The sequence below is a fragment of the Cupressus sempervirens genome, chromosome 11 (assembly GCF_028749045.1).
Source record: "Cupressus sempervirens isolate cs-2001-9-10 chromosome 11, ASM2874904v1, whole genome shotgun sequence".
Classification (NCBI taxonomy): domain Eukaryota; kingdom Viridiplantae; phylum Streptophyta; class Pinopsida; order Cupressales; family Cupressaceae; genus Cupressus; species Cupressus sempervirens.
In genome coordinates, this window is record NC_143128.1 from 411353591 (window position 1) to 411371488 (window position 17898).

At 36.2% G+C, this 17898-nt stretch overlaps 1 protein-coding gene across 1 annotated transcript in view; it reads left to right on the forward strand.

Annotated features, from left to right (window-relative positions):
* LOC149530204 (Transducin/WD40 repeat-like superfamily protein) overlaps positions 1-17898 on the forward strand; it is a 121058-nt gene that overhangs the window by 48006 nt on the left and 55154 nt on the right. Inside the window, exon 4 of the mRNA XM_089809261.1 lies at positions 8232-8362. Coding sequence (XP_089665387.1) covers positions 8232-8362 — 131 coding nt within the window. The remainder of the gene's footprint in view (positions 1-8231; positions 8363-17898) is intronic.

Sequence of the window (17898 nt, forward strand, 5' to 3'; positions counted from 1 at the left end):
AAATGTGTTCTAATTTTACAGAATTCCTGTCTACCATATCTCTTACATAATGGTAAGGAATTTCAATATATGCTTGGACCTGTCATGAAAATTGGATTCACTGAAAGCTTGATGGAACTCTGATTATCACAATGAATAATCGTAGGATTCATGGCTTGCCCAAATAATCCCACAAGTAACTTCCTTAGTCAGATTGCTTCTCGAGCGGCCATTGTGGCTGCAATGTATTTTGCTTCTGCGGAGCTTTGAGCTACTGAAGATTGTTTTCTGCACATCTAAGATATCATTGCTGATCCTAAACTGAAACAACATCCAGAAGTACTTTTCCTGTCTTTAACACTTCCACCCCAACTTGAATCAATGAATCCATTTAAGTCTAAGCCAACCTTCTTGTATTTGAGTCCCAAATTAAGAGTGCCTTGTAAGTATCTCATAATGTGTTTAACTGCAACTAGTTGAATCTCCTTTGGCTCACACATAAATTGGCTTAAGGCATTAACAGCATAGCAAATATCAGGTCTTGTATTTACTAAGTACATAAGGGACCCAATCTTCTGTCTGTAGAGAGTAGAATCTATGGAAGGTGATTCTGCAGCTGCTTCTTTAAGTCTATGTAGATTAGTCTCCATTGGAACAGTTTCTGCTACCTCGTTTTGTTCTGGATTATAAGGAACAGTGTACTCCCTCTTAATCTCTGATTCTTTACAATACCTTTTAAACAAGTTTGAGGTATATTCTCCTCCGTTATCAATTGTAAGGGTTTTAATTTTATGCCCTAAAAAGTTTTCAGTTAATGTTTTCAATTCTTTAAATCTTTGCAGGATTTCTTCTAATTCCTTGCATTTTAAAAAGTAAATTCATGTTTTCCTAGAGAAGTCATCAATGAATAAGATATACTACCATAATCCTCCAAGAGAAGGAACAAACATAGGTCCACATAAATCTGAATGAATTAATTCTAGTACATTATTTGTTTTCCTAGTACTATCATGAAAGGGGCTTCTGGTGTTCTTACCTAGAGCACAAATACTTGAGTGGTCTTTATTTAGTTTACGTAATCCAGTAACCATCTTCTCCATAGTTGATAAAGTTTTGAAATTTAGATGCCCTAAGCTTCTATGCCATATTTCATTTATATCTGTAGCTTCATGAACTAGGGCTTGAATAGATTGACTAGATTCTGTATTCAATTCATACAAATATTCTTTTCTCTGACCAATTAACTTCGCTTTCTTGATGGAAGAGTTCTTTGCCCAAGTTAATATTTTGCCATCCACGAATGCAACATTACGCCCATCATCTTCAAGTGTTATAATTGAGATTAGATTTCTTTTAATTCCTGGTACGTAGAGTACACCTTTGAGAAGAAGAGTATTTCCTGATTTTAGTTTCAAAGTGCAATTTCCAATTCCTTCAACGGAGTGCTGAATTATCACCAATGGTGACTTCACCATTAACCTTCTTTGATAAAAAGTCTAGTGTTTCTTTATATTTCGTTATATGTCTAGAAGACCCACTGTCAATTACCCATGCTTTATTTGAAATTTCATTTGATAGCGAGGAATACAAAACACGGTTCTTAGGATCATAAGTATCTTCTTCTCTAGTAACATTTGTACAATTAGCTGCTTGTTTAGAATTCTCATGACAATTAGATTTATGGTGTCCATATTTTTCACATTTGAAGCACTTTATTTGGGATAAGTCTTTCTTGGGTTTTCCATTCTTTTGATTTCCCTTTTTCTTCTTGAAATGCTTCTTCTTACCCTTAAAGGAGTTTGTATTAAGAACATGAAGTTCTTCATCTTCTGTTTTCGGTTTCCCTCCTTTCTTTAGTTTTCTGGATTCCTCTTGAAGACAATCGTTCTTAAGTCTGTTGAAGTTTGGAAGTTTATCTCAGGCACTTATCCTTATGCAAATGTCTCCCATGAATTTGGTAATCCATCTATGGCCATTAGTGTTAATTCTGTATCACTAATAATGGTTCCTATACTTGATAATTCATCTCTAATGTCGGCAACCCTTAGGAAGTAAGAATTTATTGATTCTCCTTTCTTTATCTGAATGTGATTTAGTTGCCTTTTTAGTGCAAGAACCCTAGTTGCATTGTTCACCTCATATGCATTTCGTAATGCATTCATCATATCAAATGCAGTTTGATGTTTTGTAAGCATGGGTACGATATCATTTTTAACTCCATCTAAAATGATTTGAATAGCTTTTCTATTTCCTCTGTTCCAGATAGATTTGTGAGGTTCGACTGGAGGCTGTTTGGATGCTCCATCAACAAATTGTTTTAGATCATTATCTTCAAGAATCATCACGATTCTCAATTTCCAGGCTTCAAAGTGTTCTTTCCCATCAAACTTGTCCTTGGGTCTGGTTGTGTATGCCATTAAAGATAGGAGAAAGGCGCTAGATATATATGAAGTCTGATAACTGAATTTTGCAGAGCCCTAGGTTGATAACTTGCCTATGATACCATGTAATGTTTTTGCAAAACTCTAATGAAATGTCCAGTAATATTTTGCAACTAGCTTTGATTTAATATCTTTCTTTCAATGGTGATAGTCTTGTTCTGTTCCTTAGTGAATATGAAATCTTCCTTTGTTGATAGTTGTTTTGCAAGTAATATCTTATATTCTGATATAAATCGCTGAGGTAATGATTGCTAAAGAAGCAGACTTGAAAAATATTTGTGTGCTCTTTATCCACCAAACATTCCTCTATAAATACGGTGACCAGGGAACATGACCCTAGAAGGGACATGTCTTTTCCTAGATCAGCCAGGACTGTCTTCTATAAATCGGTACCTATTTAAGACTTGGACAAGATAATACTTAACTAATCTTTGTTAGTGATAAGACAAACAAGGATTAACCTAAGATAGATGCCGGTTCTCTAAGGAACAATATAACATATTTATAGGTCTTCAAAGCCATCATTTCTATAATTATATTTGTGTGATCTGTTTTATCAAAACAATAGGATTATGAAGTTACAAAATTAACATTCAGGAAGTAGAAAATTAGATTAGGATCACGAATCACTCTTAGGAGCAGGAGGATAAAGAGAGACAAGAATTCTTCCTAGAGGTAATTGATGAATTGGATAGTATTCAACAAATGTATGTTTTGGATAATTGCCCCAAGCGATCAAGTACCAAAGTTTTAGATCACTTTCAGCTTATCAATAACCCCGTGTTTGAAGTTGATGCTGATTGGATTTTCGATAATCCTCTGTTTGAGGTAAACGAGGACTCTCCTTTTGATTAACATGAAGGAGATGATTTTGATCTCAGGAGATGAAATCCTGGTACGATTCCTAGCAAGGAATATGGATCACAGGATGAAAGTGGTGATTTGACTATGGTTGTGCATCATAAGGTCAATCCACATTGGGTTCCTGATTTCACACCATACAAGAGTTGGTTGGATTACTTACATAAGCCTTTAGATAGTTTTTGGTGTAGTTTTGAGGAGAGTTATGTGTTGATCATAGGGAATGCTCTTTCAACTTCATTCTTATTCATAGTACCTATGTACTCGGAGATTCTTCAGATTGAAGATGACAGTTTGGTATTTGTTACGTATAGGGTGTTACACTCAGTTTTTGAGTGACTTGTTTATTACATCATCTATTTAGGTTGGGTTGTCATCATCTATTGGGTTATGCATACTTCACCGATACATTTCTATCTTATCATATCAGCTGGTTATGACAATAGGGTTTGGTATCTAGGTTTTGATCATATGTATTTATGGCTTGTTGAGTACCTTGTAATTCTTCTCAGTTTGAGGATGGATTCAGTGGTATCAGTGATGATTAGAATTGTCCAGTTTACAGGTGCAGATTTTTTTTCAAAGAGTTATATGGGATCTAGGGATCCAGTTGAGAGATAGATTGCAGAGTGACATTTTGCTTCGCAGTGTGGCCGGAATTGTTTTCACTTTTCAATTTGGACTATAGGGCTACTTGTAGACTTGTATGCAATCCTGGTATTGATTGCTTGAAGACAAGCAATTTTAAGGAGGGGAGATTTGTAATGTCCCCTTTTTGGGACATTAGAATTATTGAAGTCTTATTTTATATAATGTTAAAATTGACTATGAGACGTAGACTCAAATTACCAAAAGGTTAATTTAATGTTATAAAGAGGGCAAAAGGTCAAGGAGGACTAAGACAAAATGCCAGAGGGAAGTTGAAGAGTCATAATGGAATAGGATGAAATCTAGAGGGGAGTCGAAGAGTCTTAGTTTGTGTATTAAAAGGGGAAAGAGGCTCATTGCTGGGAATTCTTGTTTTATGATTCAATTTCAGTTTTGTCTCTAGTGAGAGTTATTTTAGAAAGCTTCAACTTTCAGCTAGTATCAGGACATAGCCCCTCGTGTTGACAGATAATGGATGCAAACCCATTGTTCAGAGAGATATCAATTCAGGTGTTTCACATGCGCTTATAGGTTCTTATTTTAGTATTCCAATCTAACTGTTAATCTGTATTTAAGATTGGAGTTGCTAGTGTTGGTTATTGTATTGCTGTTGTATAATGCAATAACATCGTTTAAAGAGTTTTTTGGTTTTATCATTGTGGGATTGTAATGCATTTCTATATGCTTGAAAATCCTAAATGTTATTATGAAAAGAATGGGTTTATATATATGGAAGAATCTTCTGGTTTCTATTGCTGTTCGTAATACATATGCCTATGGTTTAAGTTCTAAATTTTAGTCTGAGGAAACAACCAGATAACTATTAGATGGGTTATTTCCTATGTTTTACCTTGCTGGTTTATTAATGATACAATTTCATGTTTTTACGATCTAAATGTTATTTTGAGAAGAAATCTAGTAAATATTTGGTTCGCGATATTTCAAGTACACAAGATCATGACTTATTTGAAGCCCATGTTATGAGAAATCTAAAGTGTTAGTTATTAAATGACCTAGATAACTAAAATAAATGTCAAATGAGATCTTCTGACAACCAACACTTCCAAAATGACTCCCTAGGACTTAAGAAAAGTATGCGAGTGCAACTTAGGTAGAAGTAGATTATTATGTGAATAATGTGGAAGATGAAGATTATTACGGGTCTCAGCTACTACCCCTTGTTAGGTACCCATGTTTAACAAAGTCTCTCATAAACAAAGAAAAGGAGAAAACTCATTTGTAGAAAACTGCTCAAAAGAGAGAAGATACAATTAGGTGATGAAAGATAAATGACTTAATGATGTTACAACCATCACAAAAACAACCAATTTTCCCTCTATAGGAAGGAAATAGGAGAGATTATGTAGCTTCCCCTTGCTGAAAAGAAACATTGGAAGCACTCTATGGAGTAAACTGAAAACATGACGATTCTTATGTAGGAAAAAATGGATACTCTTTCTCGTAGGTGTATCTCTTAAATCATACAAAGCAAAGAAAAAAAGTGATGCTGCCGAAGAACAATTGAAAACTCCCGGTGGAGCAACCTCGGAATTTGATTGAAGCAACAATTGATCGATAGGTGATCTGGAACTCAAATGAATTGGCAGGATCAACACCTTCCACAGTGATAGAATTTCCATGTGACCCTTTAGGGTACTCATTGGGCAAGGACTGAAACAAAATATACCTGGGCCTGAAATTGGGAAAAGTGCATGGGTAGCTAGATAGAGATCTTCAATACATTTCCCTCACTAGAAGAATGACAAAATCAGAGATTGTGGCAACAAGTTATGAGCTTGGAAGCCAAGACTAGTGATCTGACTTAAAACAACAGTAAATGGCATCAAACAACATGACCTAGAGAAATTACTTGGGCTACTAGAAAGTACAGTGATCCGGCTTTTTGACAATATCTTGTTTTTGAAATTCCAATTCCATATGCAAAATTTATGATGAATTCCCTGAAGTTAAAATCGCCAAAATTGTGACCCCTTGTTAGCACTACACAAAAAAATAGATTGCTAGAGAGAGATCCTCAATACCATTCCAACACTCTAAGAATCAGAAAATCAGAGATTGTGGCAAAATATTATGAGCTTGGAAGCCAAAACTAGTGATCTGACTTCAAACAACATAACCTATAGAAATTACTTGGGTTATCAGAAAGAACAGGGATCTGTCTTTTTGACAAAATCTTGTTTTAACTTTTCAAAAATCTGATTCCTTAATGCAAAAATTATGACGATTTCCCTGAGGTTAGAATTGCCAAAATTTGGAGTACTTGCTATTGTAACACAAAAAAGGCCCTGTTGAGAGCAGTAGCAACATTGTTGAGTTGAGGTGGTGGAGGGTAGTAGGGCATAAGCTTTGTTGCTCAGGACCATAAGGTCCCTTCAGTACATGATAAAACTGTGGGTAAAGTCTTCAATATGAATGGAACTTGGGAAAACTGAACTGGTAGCGACCAAAGTCAAATCAAGTATTTGAAATAATAATTATAACATTTTTAAATCACTTTTCTACCTTCATTGTGGCAAGCACTTATACCAAAGACGATTTTTGTACATCCTTCCGCAGACCTGGTATCACAGTCATTGCAGTTCATGAAGAGAGGGATATGTGTAATACACCAGTGGATATCCCATGTGAGGGAGGATTGTTTTTTTCAATGCTGGTTCATATGATATTACGATACTATCATGTATGGATCTGCAGAACCATACAAAAGTCACCAAATAGGGGAAAAACTCATGATGCATTAGGATGACAGTCATTGATTTTGACGATTTGATAGGTAGTCTTTAGGCTCTCGGGCCTTTTGGATGCGATGACAATGCCAGATTTGGCCCAACATGCTCGGAAAATTAAGCCACTTCTTGGATTGAAAGGTTGTTATTTTCTTTTATTAAATAAAGTAAAATAGTGAAATCTACCATGCTTCACTCACCTTAACTTAGTGAGTTTGGGAGTCTCCTGAACTCCACAAGTTTCTCAAGTGCTTGACAGCCAAGTCTCCGAGAGTCGCCGAGGGTCATTCACCTTGAGACTTACTGAGTTTAGGCATGTCTTGTTAACCTGGCGAGTCAATGCTAGAGTTTTTGTGGTTCATGTATATTATTACCATTGTTGTATCAAAAAATACAAATAGTTGCACCTATTTCTGAAATTTGAGACGGGACAGTTTAGGAAATGTTTTATAAAACTTCTTTAAATTTCTTGGGTAGGCATGGTGTGGGGATGATTTCAACCCATCCCTACAACCCAAAAGTGTTTCAGGAGGGGGATGAGGTCAAAACATAGAGATGTGTACCCAATGTACATTAGGTAAAAGACATACAATGAATAAAAATAATAAAAAACAAACAAAAATTCTAAAAATCCTCTGAAAATAAAGCAGTAGAGAAAAGAATTCTACCAGGCTACGATCATTGAGAATTTGCTCTTTTATGCCTGGTAAAAAAAAAAGTCCAAATAAGTAGAATGAGTCTTTTTGGGTAGACTGTTAGAAATTGCAGCTACATCTTCTCCAATAATAATTAGCTTTTGCTCGGTAATCTGTGAGTAATGACATTTTCAAATAACATGGTAGCAAGCTACTAAATGACCAACACAAAAGCATATACAACATGCAAGTACTTTTGAGTTTTGCAACTATGATTTAAAGGACCAGTGACTGTCAGGCATCAGCCAGTGATAATAATCATTTATAACAATGTAATGGCTTGCGCGACCTTAGACATCAGTTAAAATACTGAAAGAAGTCAACCTAGCTTGTATCAACAAAAAATAATGCAAAACGTGTCTTGCACTTTATTTACTGAAAAATTGATTAGTCAAAGTCTTGTTCCGCAAAGAATATGAACAAAAAAGAAATAGTGTCATGGCATAGCTGCACAAAATGGTCCTAGATGTACACCAGCAACAGCTAATCCTGAAAAGATTGTATCCTAATGGGTTTGAATTATTTGACTGCAACATAAAGTTTGTAGATCTCTTTTGATGCCGCTTTAGGAGGCATTTTTATAATGTTTTTCTCTATTAGGAGTAGTTGTCCTTTTCAATTACGTGCATTTGTGACATGTATCTTATTATTTGGAGTGGGGCTTTTATTATCCTATTAACTTCTATTGGGATGTACTTACTTGTAACTAGCGTCACTGCGGGTTCTTGAATAAGTGAATTATAGTTGTTGAATAAATACATCTTTTTTTTTTCCTTGTGTTTTAAATGGATGAGAATGACTTTTTCTTGCTTGAATCTGCAAGAAATATTAATTTGTCGCCTGAATTCATTTTTCTACAGGTTTGGATGTATGACAATACAAGTGGTAAAGCAGATGGCGCAGTTGAACAATTTCTTGCAACAAAGGAAACTCTACAAGGCAGTAAGGAGACAAATATCATAATTGTGGGTGGTAGAAATGGCTCAGTTGGGTAAGTGTTCAAAGCACAGGATCCTTGAATATCAGCTGCTGCTATCAACATTGTTTTCCAAGAGAAATCTGGATGGGTCCTAATATTTTGAAAGGTTTTTATGTGCAATTGAGTAGATGTTTGCATATCAGAGAATATATGTAATTAGATTAGTCTTTAATGCGCCATGTACTACCTTTATATGTTTGTTTGATTTATGGGATCACAGGGATTCAGTCTTCTTTCATTTTTGAAATGGTTCATGGGCAGTTGTTCTGTTGTAGGTGCCTTCTTGTAAGTGAAAAACCTCAATAGTGGAATGGTAGATTTGTAGGCATTTCCAGTATGAATATTGGATTCATAGAAAACTGCTTCACTGGGAGGCATTTCTTGTCTGTGTGAAGCAGATTCCTACTTACAGAGGATAGATTATATTGTTTAATTGGTTTCTAGTCCTTGAAAGGTGTGCTATTTTAGTACTTTACATTGCAAGCTTCTAAACATAATGTTGGGCTGATCTATTGGTTGTCATCAACTCCAGCGTCATGCTCCTGCTAACCAGGAAAGTGTGACGCATATAGCAATTAATAACAGTGATCATTATTTGCATTATGTGTTAACAACGATTAAGGTAAGGCAGTGATCAATTACAATTACAAAGTAACAAGCAGTCTTCATATGCCGGTAATCTTAATCAAGGAAGGAATTAAGTGTTTCAACTTGTAGGGGTGCGATTAAAAGAGAAGCTGTTCTTTAGAGAAGGCATCTTCCCTCACAAAGGAACAGTATTCGGAAAGAGGCGCCTATCTTCAAGAGTGATAAGATACAAATTTTTAATGTTTTCTATGCTGCAGGAGAAATTATTCATAGGTTCCTGTTTCAGTTCTTCATCGTAACTGCTGATAACTCTTGTGCCAGCGTGACTATTTCTGTGCCTCCGTGTCCTATAATTTCACCGTGTTTTTCTTGTAATTTGGGTGTTATTTATTATTGTTCAAAGTATATTTGTGTAACTGTAGCTTATTGATGATATGTCGAGTAGAACGGAAATGCAGACTCTCACTAGCATATGTTTTGTATATTCGGCAGTGGTCTTTATGATATATATTCTGCTGTAGAAGAGCAAAGGTTTATTAATTTCTGGTGGTCTCTTGGTATTCACGGTTTTGATAGGATTCATTTGGCAAGCATAATTCTGTGTTGCTGGCTTCATGATTACAAGGATCAGGTGTATTGTCATCCATTATTGGATATGATTAGTATTTATGGGTCTATTTTTTGAGACGATAATCTGTGGAGTCATCTTCTATTTTATCATTGGAATTGTTCATGTTCCGAAAATGTCTGTTATGTGATAACAGCCTTGATTAAGAAGTCATTTATCCGACTTTGCTTGCGAAGCATTGTATTGAAGTTTTGATTATTCAATAAAGATCAAGTTTTGGTGTGGCTGGGATTTTCCCTTGAGTAGGAGGGTTTTACCAGGGTATCTTATGTTGAAGATTGTAGCTGCTATATGTTGAAATAGTGCCAATACCCCTGTATTGTGTCAACATCTGGCAAAATTATTTTTGATAATAATTGTGATAATATTATATTAAGAGATATGTGTCATACGAAGAATCATGCATTGGGAAATATGAAGACTTGTATTTGGAATTTGAAGAGACCGTTGTTTGTGAAATGAAGGGCCTTTCACTTCTCTCTCTCTCTCTCTCTCTATATATATATACACATGATTGCCTTGTGTGATATATATTGTATCAAATGAAAGCATTGTACTTAACATTTACTAAATCAATAAAAGAGATATTTTCTGGTGTGGCTGCATTTTTCTCTTCAAAGTTGAAGGGTTTTCCCAGGATAAATGTCTTGTGACTATTTTTTGCTCCACTTTTCTTTATTGCCGTTTATCATTATTTTTGGGCAAAACATCAAACATGGTATCAGAGCCAGGTTTTGATATCAGCAATAGGGGAGTGTTAATGTTCTGGTAGCATTTAGAGACACTCTTCCTACTTGGTGCTGATTCTATTATCTTCATTTTTGAAAATCTCTTTGGAGCTTCTTTGTTACAATACACATTAGATTGAGGGAGGCAACATGCCTTCGACAATAAAGCAACCAACAAGTCATAGGGTAGAAACAAAACACCAAGATATGGTTCATGACATCGAAGCACCAAAATCTTTGGTCTCAGTGGCTCTGACTCACCACTACTCACCACTCTCTCTAGTCACCAAGGCCCATCTGGCAGCTCTCCGGGATGCATCCCAAGTTCATATCTTTGCTCACCTCCTGCTCAAATAATAGACGCATAATTGTTTGACATGAGTCATGGTTTCAAGTCTTCATTGAACACGATGCCTCCGTCAATTCTATATTTTGGGCACCCCACGAACTTGCACTCTTCCTTGCTTGCAGTTTTTCTAATGAATCCATTACTGTTTTCACAGGTCAGGAAGATAGACCTTGGGACCAAGATAGATCAAGCCCACTAGTGACCATTATGAAGAAGGGTAAAAAATGAGGAGAGAATGTTGTCACAAGAGAATATTCCATCAAATTGCATCAAACGTAATTTGTGCTGACATTGTGGATATCTGTTGTTACAGCTATTGAATTTCCTTTTGGCTGGCCTCTGTTCTCATTTTATTACACTCATATTGTTCATTTTGTATCTGATGAATTCATTTTGATCTAGCATTTTGTCCTCTTGGTGTGGTTATTGTTTGTTCCTCATTGTGAGATGTTGTCGAATATCTTGTTGATGAGTATGATGAGGACATCGTCAGTGACATGTAATGCCAAAATTCTTGCCCACTGTTCATGCCTCATGAATTGTTGAGGGCATTAAAGGAAATTCAAGATGGTTATGTAGATACAAGGGAGATCACTTTGGTTTGACATTAACATCTATGTGAAGAGATTACTCAACACACACATCGAGAATGCTCTCCACCTCATCAACTTGTATTTTTAGAAGTGTTAGCTCTCTCAGTTTTCTCGAACGACATTTTTTCCGGAGGAAAGGGTTCTGATAAATTCAGCACAATCTTGAAAGAGATTTAATTGAGTGTAATCAAGCTTAGATAGGCCAAGTACAAAGCTTTTCCTTGACAGATGTAACGACAATTTGAAGAACTTTTCACGAAGTTTGTATTTAAGCTAAGGATAATGTTCATTTGGAGCTTTTTGGAACAAGGCATGAGTTGAGGATTGGATGATGGGATAGTGTCTCTGTGGTTTCCTAATTGCAATCGACAAAATGATTTTTTTTAAGGTCTGGTAAAAGAAAAGAATTCAGATAACGTCTCAGCTGTAGCACTAATCATGACAATAAATCATCTCAAGAAGTTTTCCACCAAAGAGTAATCGAGTTGAATTGGAGGCATATTTAGTATGTTTGATTTTCATCAACATCCTTCATGAAAGAAGTTGATTACACAAAGGCCCATGCAGATGTGGAGATTTGAGGCAATGCTACGATTATTGGGTAGGAAAAACGGACTAGAAAGAGCTAAGTTTTCAATGATTACACCTTCGAGTATAAATCATGAATTTTTGTTATATTACTGAAAATAATGTATGATTTTTAGCATCGATCTTTATATTTCTTGTTATGATAGGTTGAGATATTATATGCAAAAGTTATGATATGGGGACAATGCTTGTAGTCATGAGACTAAAGTGATGATACATTAAAAGATCATATATAGAAAATCATATTCAGAGGGAGTCTATTTAGCTTCAAAGGGAGTTTAGGCGAGAGAGGGAGAGTCTAAATTATGTGGCAGAATAAACTATCTTATTGTGGTGATCTAAGCTATCCATGTTGAGGAGTCTCTAGTGAGAGAATCTCAACCATTATTATAGACATTAATAAGTTCTTCGTGAAGGAGAAGTTCGAGGTGAAATCCTTTTTTAATGAGTTCTTTTCTTTGAGAGAAGTTCAAGGTGAAATCCCTTGTTAATGGGTTCTTCTCTATGAGAGAAGTTCGAGTGAAATTCCTTGTTAATGAGTTCTTCTTTGTGAGATAAGTTTGAGGTGAAATCTCTTGTTCCACCCTCTGCAAGTAGGCATGGTGAAAATGCATTCGTTTCGGGGAGAAGTTTGAGGTGAAAGCTCTCATTCCACCCTTTATGAGTAGGTGTGGAGGATCACCCTCTGCGAGTAGGCATGGTGGAAGTCATGTGTGTGACTCCATGACTTTTATGTGCTTTTGAAAACTATGGTGAATTATGTTATGTTGAGATAATATGTTTTTTCTAAGTGATGAGAATTTGCCATTGACATCTTTGGTTGCAGCTATATGTGCTTGCCATACTAAAGATCTCTCTCTCGCTAAGAGAAAGTGTTGAAGATTGTAGTTGCGATAGAGATCTTTATCTTTGATTTTTGCTAAATGTTGAAATAGTGATAACACCCTTGTATTGTGTCAACAAGTGGAGAAGACAATTGGAGAAGATATTTTTGATAATATTTGAGATAATGTTATATAAAGAGACATGTGTCTTACAAAGAATCATGCATTTGGAAATATGAAGATTCTTGTATTTGAAATTTAAATTGACCTTCATTTGTAATATGAAGAGTCTTTCAATTATATATATATTCATGATTTCCTTGTGTGATATATATTCTATCAAGTGAAATCATTGTACTTGAACATTTATTATATCAATAAAATGATATATTTTTCTGGTGTTGGGTTTTTCTTTTCAAAGTTGAAGGGTTTTCCCAAGATAAATATCTTGTGTCTTTTGTGTCTATTTTTTGCTCTACTTTTCTTTATTGTTGTTTATCATTATTTCTAGGTAAAACATCAACATCTTTGGTGTTTGTGTTTGTAATGTCCCCATCTTTTTAGCCTCTCAATGGAGTTCCTAGCCTTCCATTCTTTGAAGGCTAAGTGGAGAAATAAGGTGAAATAATTAAATTAATTTCTTATAAAGTCATTAAATAATTTAAAAATTAAAAGGTGACTTTATATATAATTAATTAAATTAAAAAGTGACTAAAATAAATATTAAATCATAAGTCACTAAAATAATATTATATTATGGAAAAAGGAATCTTCTAGAAGCACAACTAATTATTGTTGGAAAGGAGGAAGCTTCTAGAAAAGTGCAATAAAATAATATTTTATGTTTTTCTAGAAGGGGTGAAGGAATAGAATAAATAGAGGAGAGAGCCTCATTGTAGGGCATCTAGATTTGATATTGACATTTGCTTGTGCACTTGTGGAGCCAAAGGTTTCTGTAGGACATTTCAATCATTGAGAATGATAACTCTCTTTGATTGGCAACTTTGAGGCTGTGAAACTATTAGCTGATATTGTTGCATTTGCTGGAGGTGATATTTCAGTCATCTCATTGAAGCTTATTGAGTTATTGCAACAATTCATGAAGAAGATACACTCCAGATTTAAGGGTTGTTCGAAGCCCTCATTTTATCTGCACTTTGGAAGGAGTTAAGCAGCGAATTCGGAGGCATATTAGGAAGTTCATACCCATTTACTACAGTGCTGTGAACAATACCGCTACAGTGCATGACCGATTCTGATAAGTTTTAAAGCTGCCTAACAATCTCAGGTTCCTTCATTTTATCTTCATGTTTATGCATTATCAGAAAATACATCTACATGGTTCTGTATGGATAGTCTAGTTAGATTGTTGAAGGCATTGTAGCTTGATCTTATATCAGCAAAATATCAATTTTGAAGTTTGAAATATAATGTTAGTTTGCATGCCAACTGTTTGACATGATGTCACTTGGCTGTAAGTGTTAATTTGCATTGAATAGATGTCATATATTGCATCAAGAAAAAAACAAAAAAAGAGTTGCATTTCATGTTAGGTGTAGACTAAGCGGAAGAGAAGTCATTTTTCAGTCATCCTATGATATTAGAAGTCCTCTTTTCTATTCTGAAAACAAACTGGAAATAAAATCAGTCATATATCCCTCTGTTGTACAAGTGGTTGACAAATTTTTTAAAAGCAAATATATCAAGTTTATATTAGATTTGGACAGGGATATTATAGTGGTATCAGAGCTTTCATCCTGCCATCCTATGATCAGTCAAACAGTAGATGAGTGAGAGAGAAATCAGATGTTATAATAGGGAACAACAGAGACAACAATATTAGAATCCTCAGGTTGAAGGGGATACATTCTCAGAAGCATTAAGAGAAAGAGATACCAGCAAAACAGTTCAAAATATGATAGAAGAAGAAAATAGGGATGCAAGAGCTGAAAGGAAATTTGATACCATGCTTGATATGATGTCACGCTTATTAGCAAAAATGGATCAGCAAACCACTCAAAATCAAAACACAGCTGAACATAGTGAAGAGGAAAGGTCTATACATCGCGTTGAAGACACTAGAGGATCAACCTCTAGGCCTCTTTTTCCCACCTTTACACCAAGAGAAGAACAATCACATGCTGCTCCAGCTGTTTCTTTTGGAGACGAAGCTAGACAGGCCTACTTGGAGTATACCACTCTCCCTCCTGATATGAGAGAAATATGGACATTTGATCAATTCATGAAGCAAAGAAATAGGAGAGGAGGAAGGAATGATCACTATGCTCCAAGAAATGACTATCAACAAACACTTGGTAAGATTTTCATGCCTTACTATGACGGAAGTAACAAATGCACAACTAGGTCTTGGGTTCAAAAGCTTGATAATTATCTTTCTTTGAGGCCAATGCCTGAAGAGGATGCCATAAGATTTGCCACACTGCATCTTGAAGGAGCTGCTCACGAGTGGTGGTATCATGGGTTAGTCACTCTTGGACACAACCTTATCACTACATACGAGGAGTTTACCAACAGGTTGATTGAAAGGTTTGATGTCAAAGATCCTGAGGTGAGTTTCTATGAATTGGTACAACTAAAACAGCATGGTTTCCTTGATGCTTATTGAATGACTTCCAATAGTTATCGCTCATGGTTCCTAACATCAGTGAAAGAAGATTGGTGGTCTTATTCATGGAAGGATTGATGGAGCCATTGAAGGGTTGGGTGAAAGCTTTCGATCCTTCCTCACTATAGGAATCAATGAAGAAGGCACGAAGCATGGAGTTCACTGCCCCTACCCGCAAGTTTACATCAAAGGGAACATTTTCCAATTGTGACAACAAGAAGTTTCCTAAGGAGGACAAAGCTAAAGGTAAGTCTGCTTTTCCATTTGACTGTGAGACTCTTAATGATTTAATGAAGAGGAAACTATGCTTCTGTTGTAAGGGACCATATGATATTAACCATGATTGCCCTATGAAACCTAAGGGGAAGTAAAATCGTGCAATGTGGGCACTAATTGAAGATTTTGATTCAGACGAGCAATCTGAAATTAATGATTTAGAATCAGAAAAATCAGAACATGATGAAGAATTAGAGGAAGAAGTGTAGCTTAAAGAGGCTTGTCTCACAAGTATTCACCGAGAAGGGACTTTTAGGATGTGAGGGGTTCTTGCTAGTCAAAAGATTATTACCTTTCTTGATACAGGTGCGACATTCAATTTCATTGATGCTAGGCTTGTTGAGAGGCGTGGTATACACAAGTTTGAGGGAATTTGAGTTAAGGTTGCTGATGGTTACACTCTTGGGTGTGACAAGATGATTTCAAATTTGCCCATGCGCTTGAATAATTATGAGTTCAAGGTAGATTTTTATGTGGTGAACATGGGAGACACAAATATAGTTTTGGGAATGACATGGTTACATGACATAGGAATATTCACCCTCAACCTTCGTGAGATGGAGATGAGATTTGAGGTAGATGGAAAAAATCATGTGTTGAAAGCACTCAGAGACACTAGTTGCAAGACTATTTCTTTCGGGAAAATGGAACGTCTCTTGTGTCATGACATGGTTGAGTGAGCAGCAGGTTGTGTTTTGAAGCCAACACAGGAAGAGCAGAAAAAACCTGTTTATCCTCCTGATATACAAGAGTCGAGGATCAAGCATGATAAGGTCTTTAGCAAGATTCCACTTGGTAGACCTCCAGATAGAGGGATAGAGCACATCATCGAATTGGAGGGTGCTAAGCCCGTGATAGTCACTCCCTGCAGGCACCCTAAGCGGCGCAAAGATGATATAGAAAAACTATCAAGGAGTTGCTAGCTATGGGACATATTAGACCAAGTAAGTCACCTTTTGCTTCATCAGTGGTATTGGTTGAAAAGAAGGATGGTACTCTAAGGATGTGCATTGATTATAGAATGCTTAACAAGAGAACAATCAAGAACATGTATCCCATTCCAAGGATTGATGAGTTGATTAATGAATTGCATGGTGCCAAGTACTTTTCCAAAATTGATTTGAGATCGGGTTACACCAAATTCGTGTGAGGGAAGAAGATATTGAGAAGACAACTTTTCGTTGCCATTATGGACATTTTGAGTTTGTGGTTATGCTGTTTGGGCTAACCAATGCCCCTGCTACATTCTAGTCTACTATGAATAGGGTATTTCATTCACAGTTGAGGCGATTTGTGTTAGTCTTCTTTGATGATATCTTGGTTTATAACAGGACATGGGAAGAGCATCTTGCACATCTTGACATAGTTTTGGGTATTCTTGATAACAAATCTCTATATGCCAAGGAATCTAAATGTGACTTGGGCATGACAAATTATTATATTTGGGTCACATCATTAGTGCAGAAGGAGTTTGCATGGATTCGGATAAGGTCAAGGCAATTGTTGAGTGGCCTACTCCGACGAATCTGACACAACTTAGAGGATTTTTGGGCTTATGTGGATTTGATTTGTCAATGGGTATTCTCACCATGCAACACCACTTACAGATTTGACCAATAAAGGGGCCTTTGTTTGGACTCGTGAGGCACAGGAATGCTCTGAAATGTTCAAACGACTTATGACTACTTGGCCGGTGCTTGCATTGCTTGATTTCACTAAACCCTTTGAGTTGCAGTGTGACGCTTCAGGTGAGGGGATTGGAGCTGTCCTTATGCAAAAAAAACATCCAATTGCATATGAGAGTAGGAAGCTGAGAGGTCTTGAGAGGAGCTACAATATATATGACAAGAAAATTTGGCCATTATGCATGCATTGGCCAAGTTTAGGCAGTACTTAGTGGGTAGTAAGTTAGTTGTAAAACAAAACCATAATAGCTTGAAACATTTCCTTGGGTAGCGGGATCTTAATGACCGTCAGCAGAAGTGGGTAAGCAAGTTGCAATCTTATGACTTTGATATTTCTTTTGTCAAAGGTTCACAGAATATAGACGCTGGTGCCTTGTCTCGCTGACCACATTTGAGCTCTATGGCCGAGGTTTCAGAGGATTGGAGTCATTTGATTGTGGCAGAATATGCTAAGGATTCTTGGGCTTCAGGTATTATTGATGGGTCACTGCAGGTTGATAGGTACACGGTGGTGAATGATCTTATCATTTACAAGGGGAGGATCTTCTTGACTCCAAGATCATAAGTAAAGAACATAGTATTGAGGTCCTTTCATGATTCACCATTGGCAGGCCATCCCGGGTATTTCAAAACCTATCGACAAGTTCGGGAGAGGTTCACTTG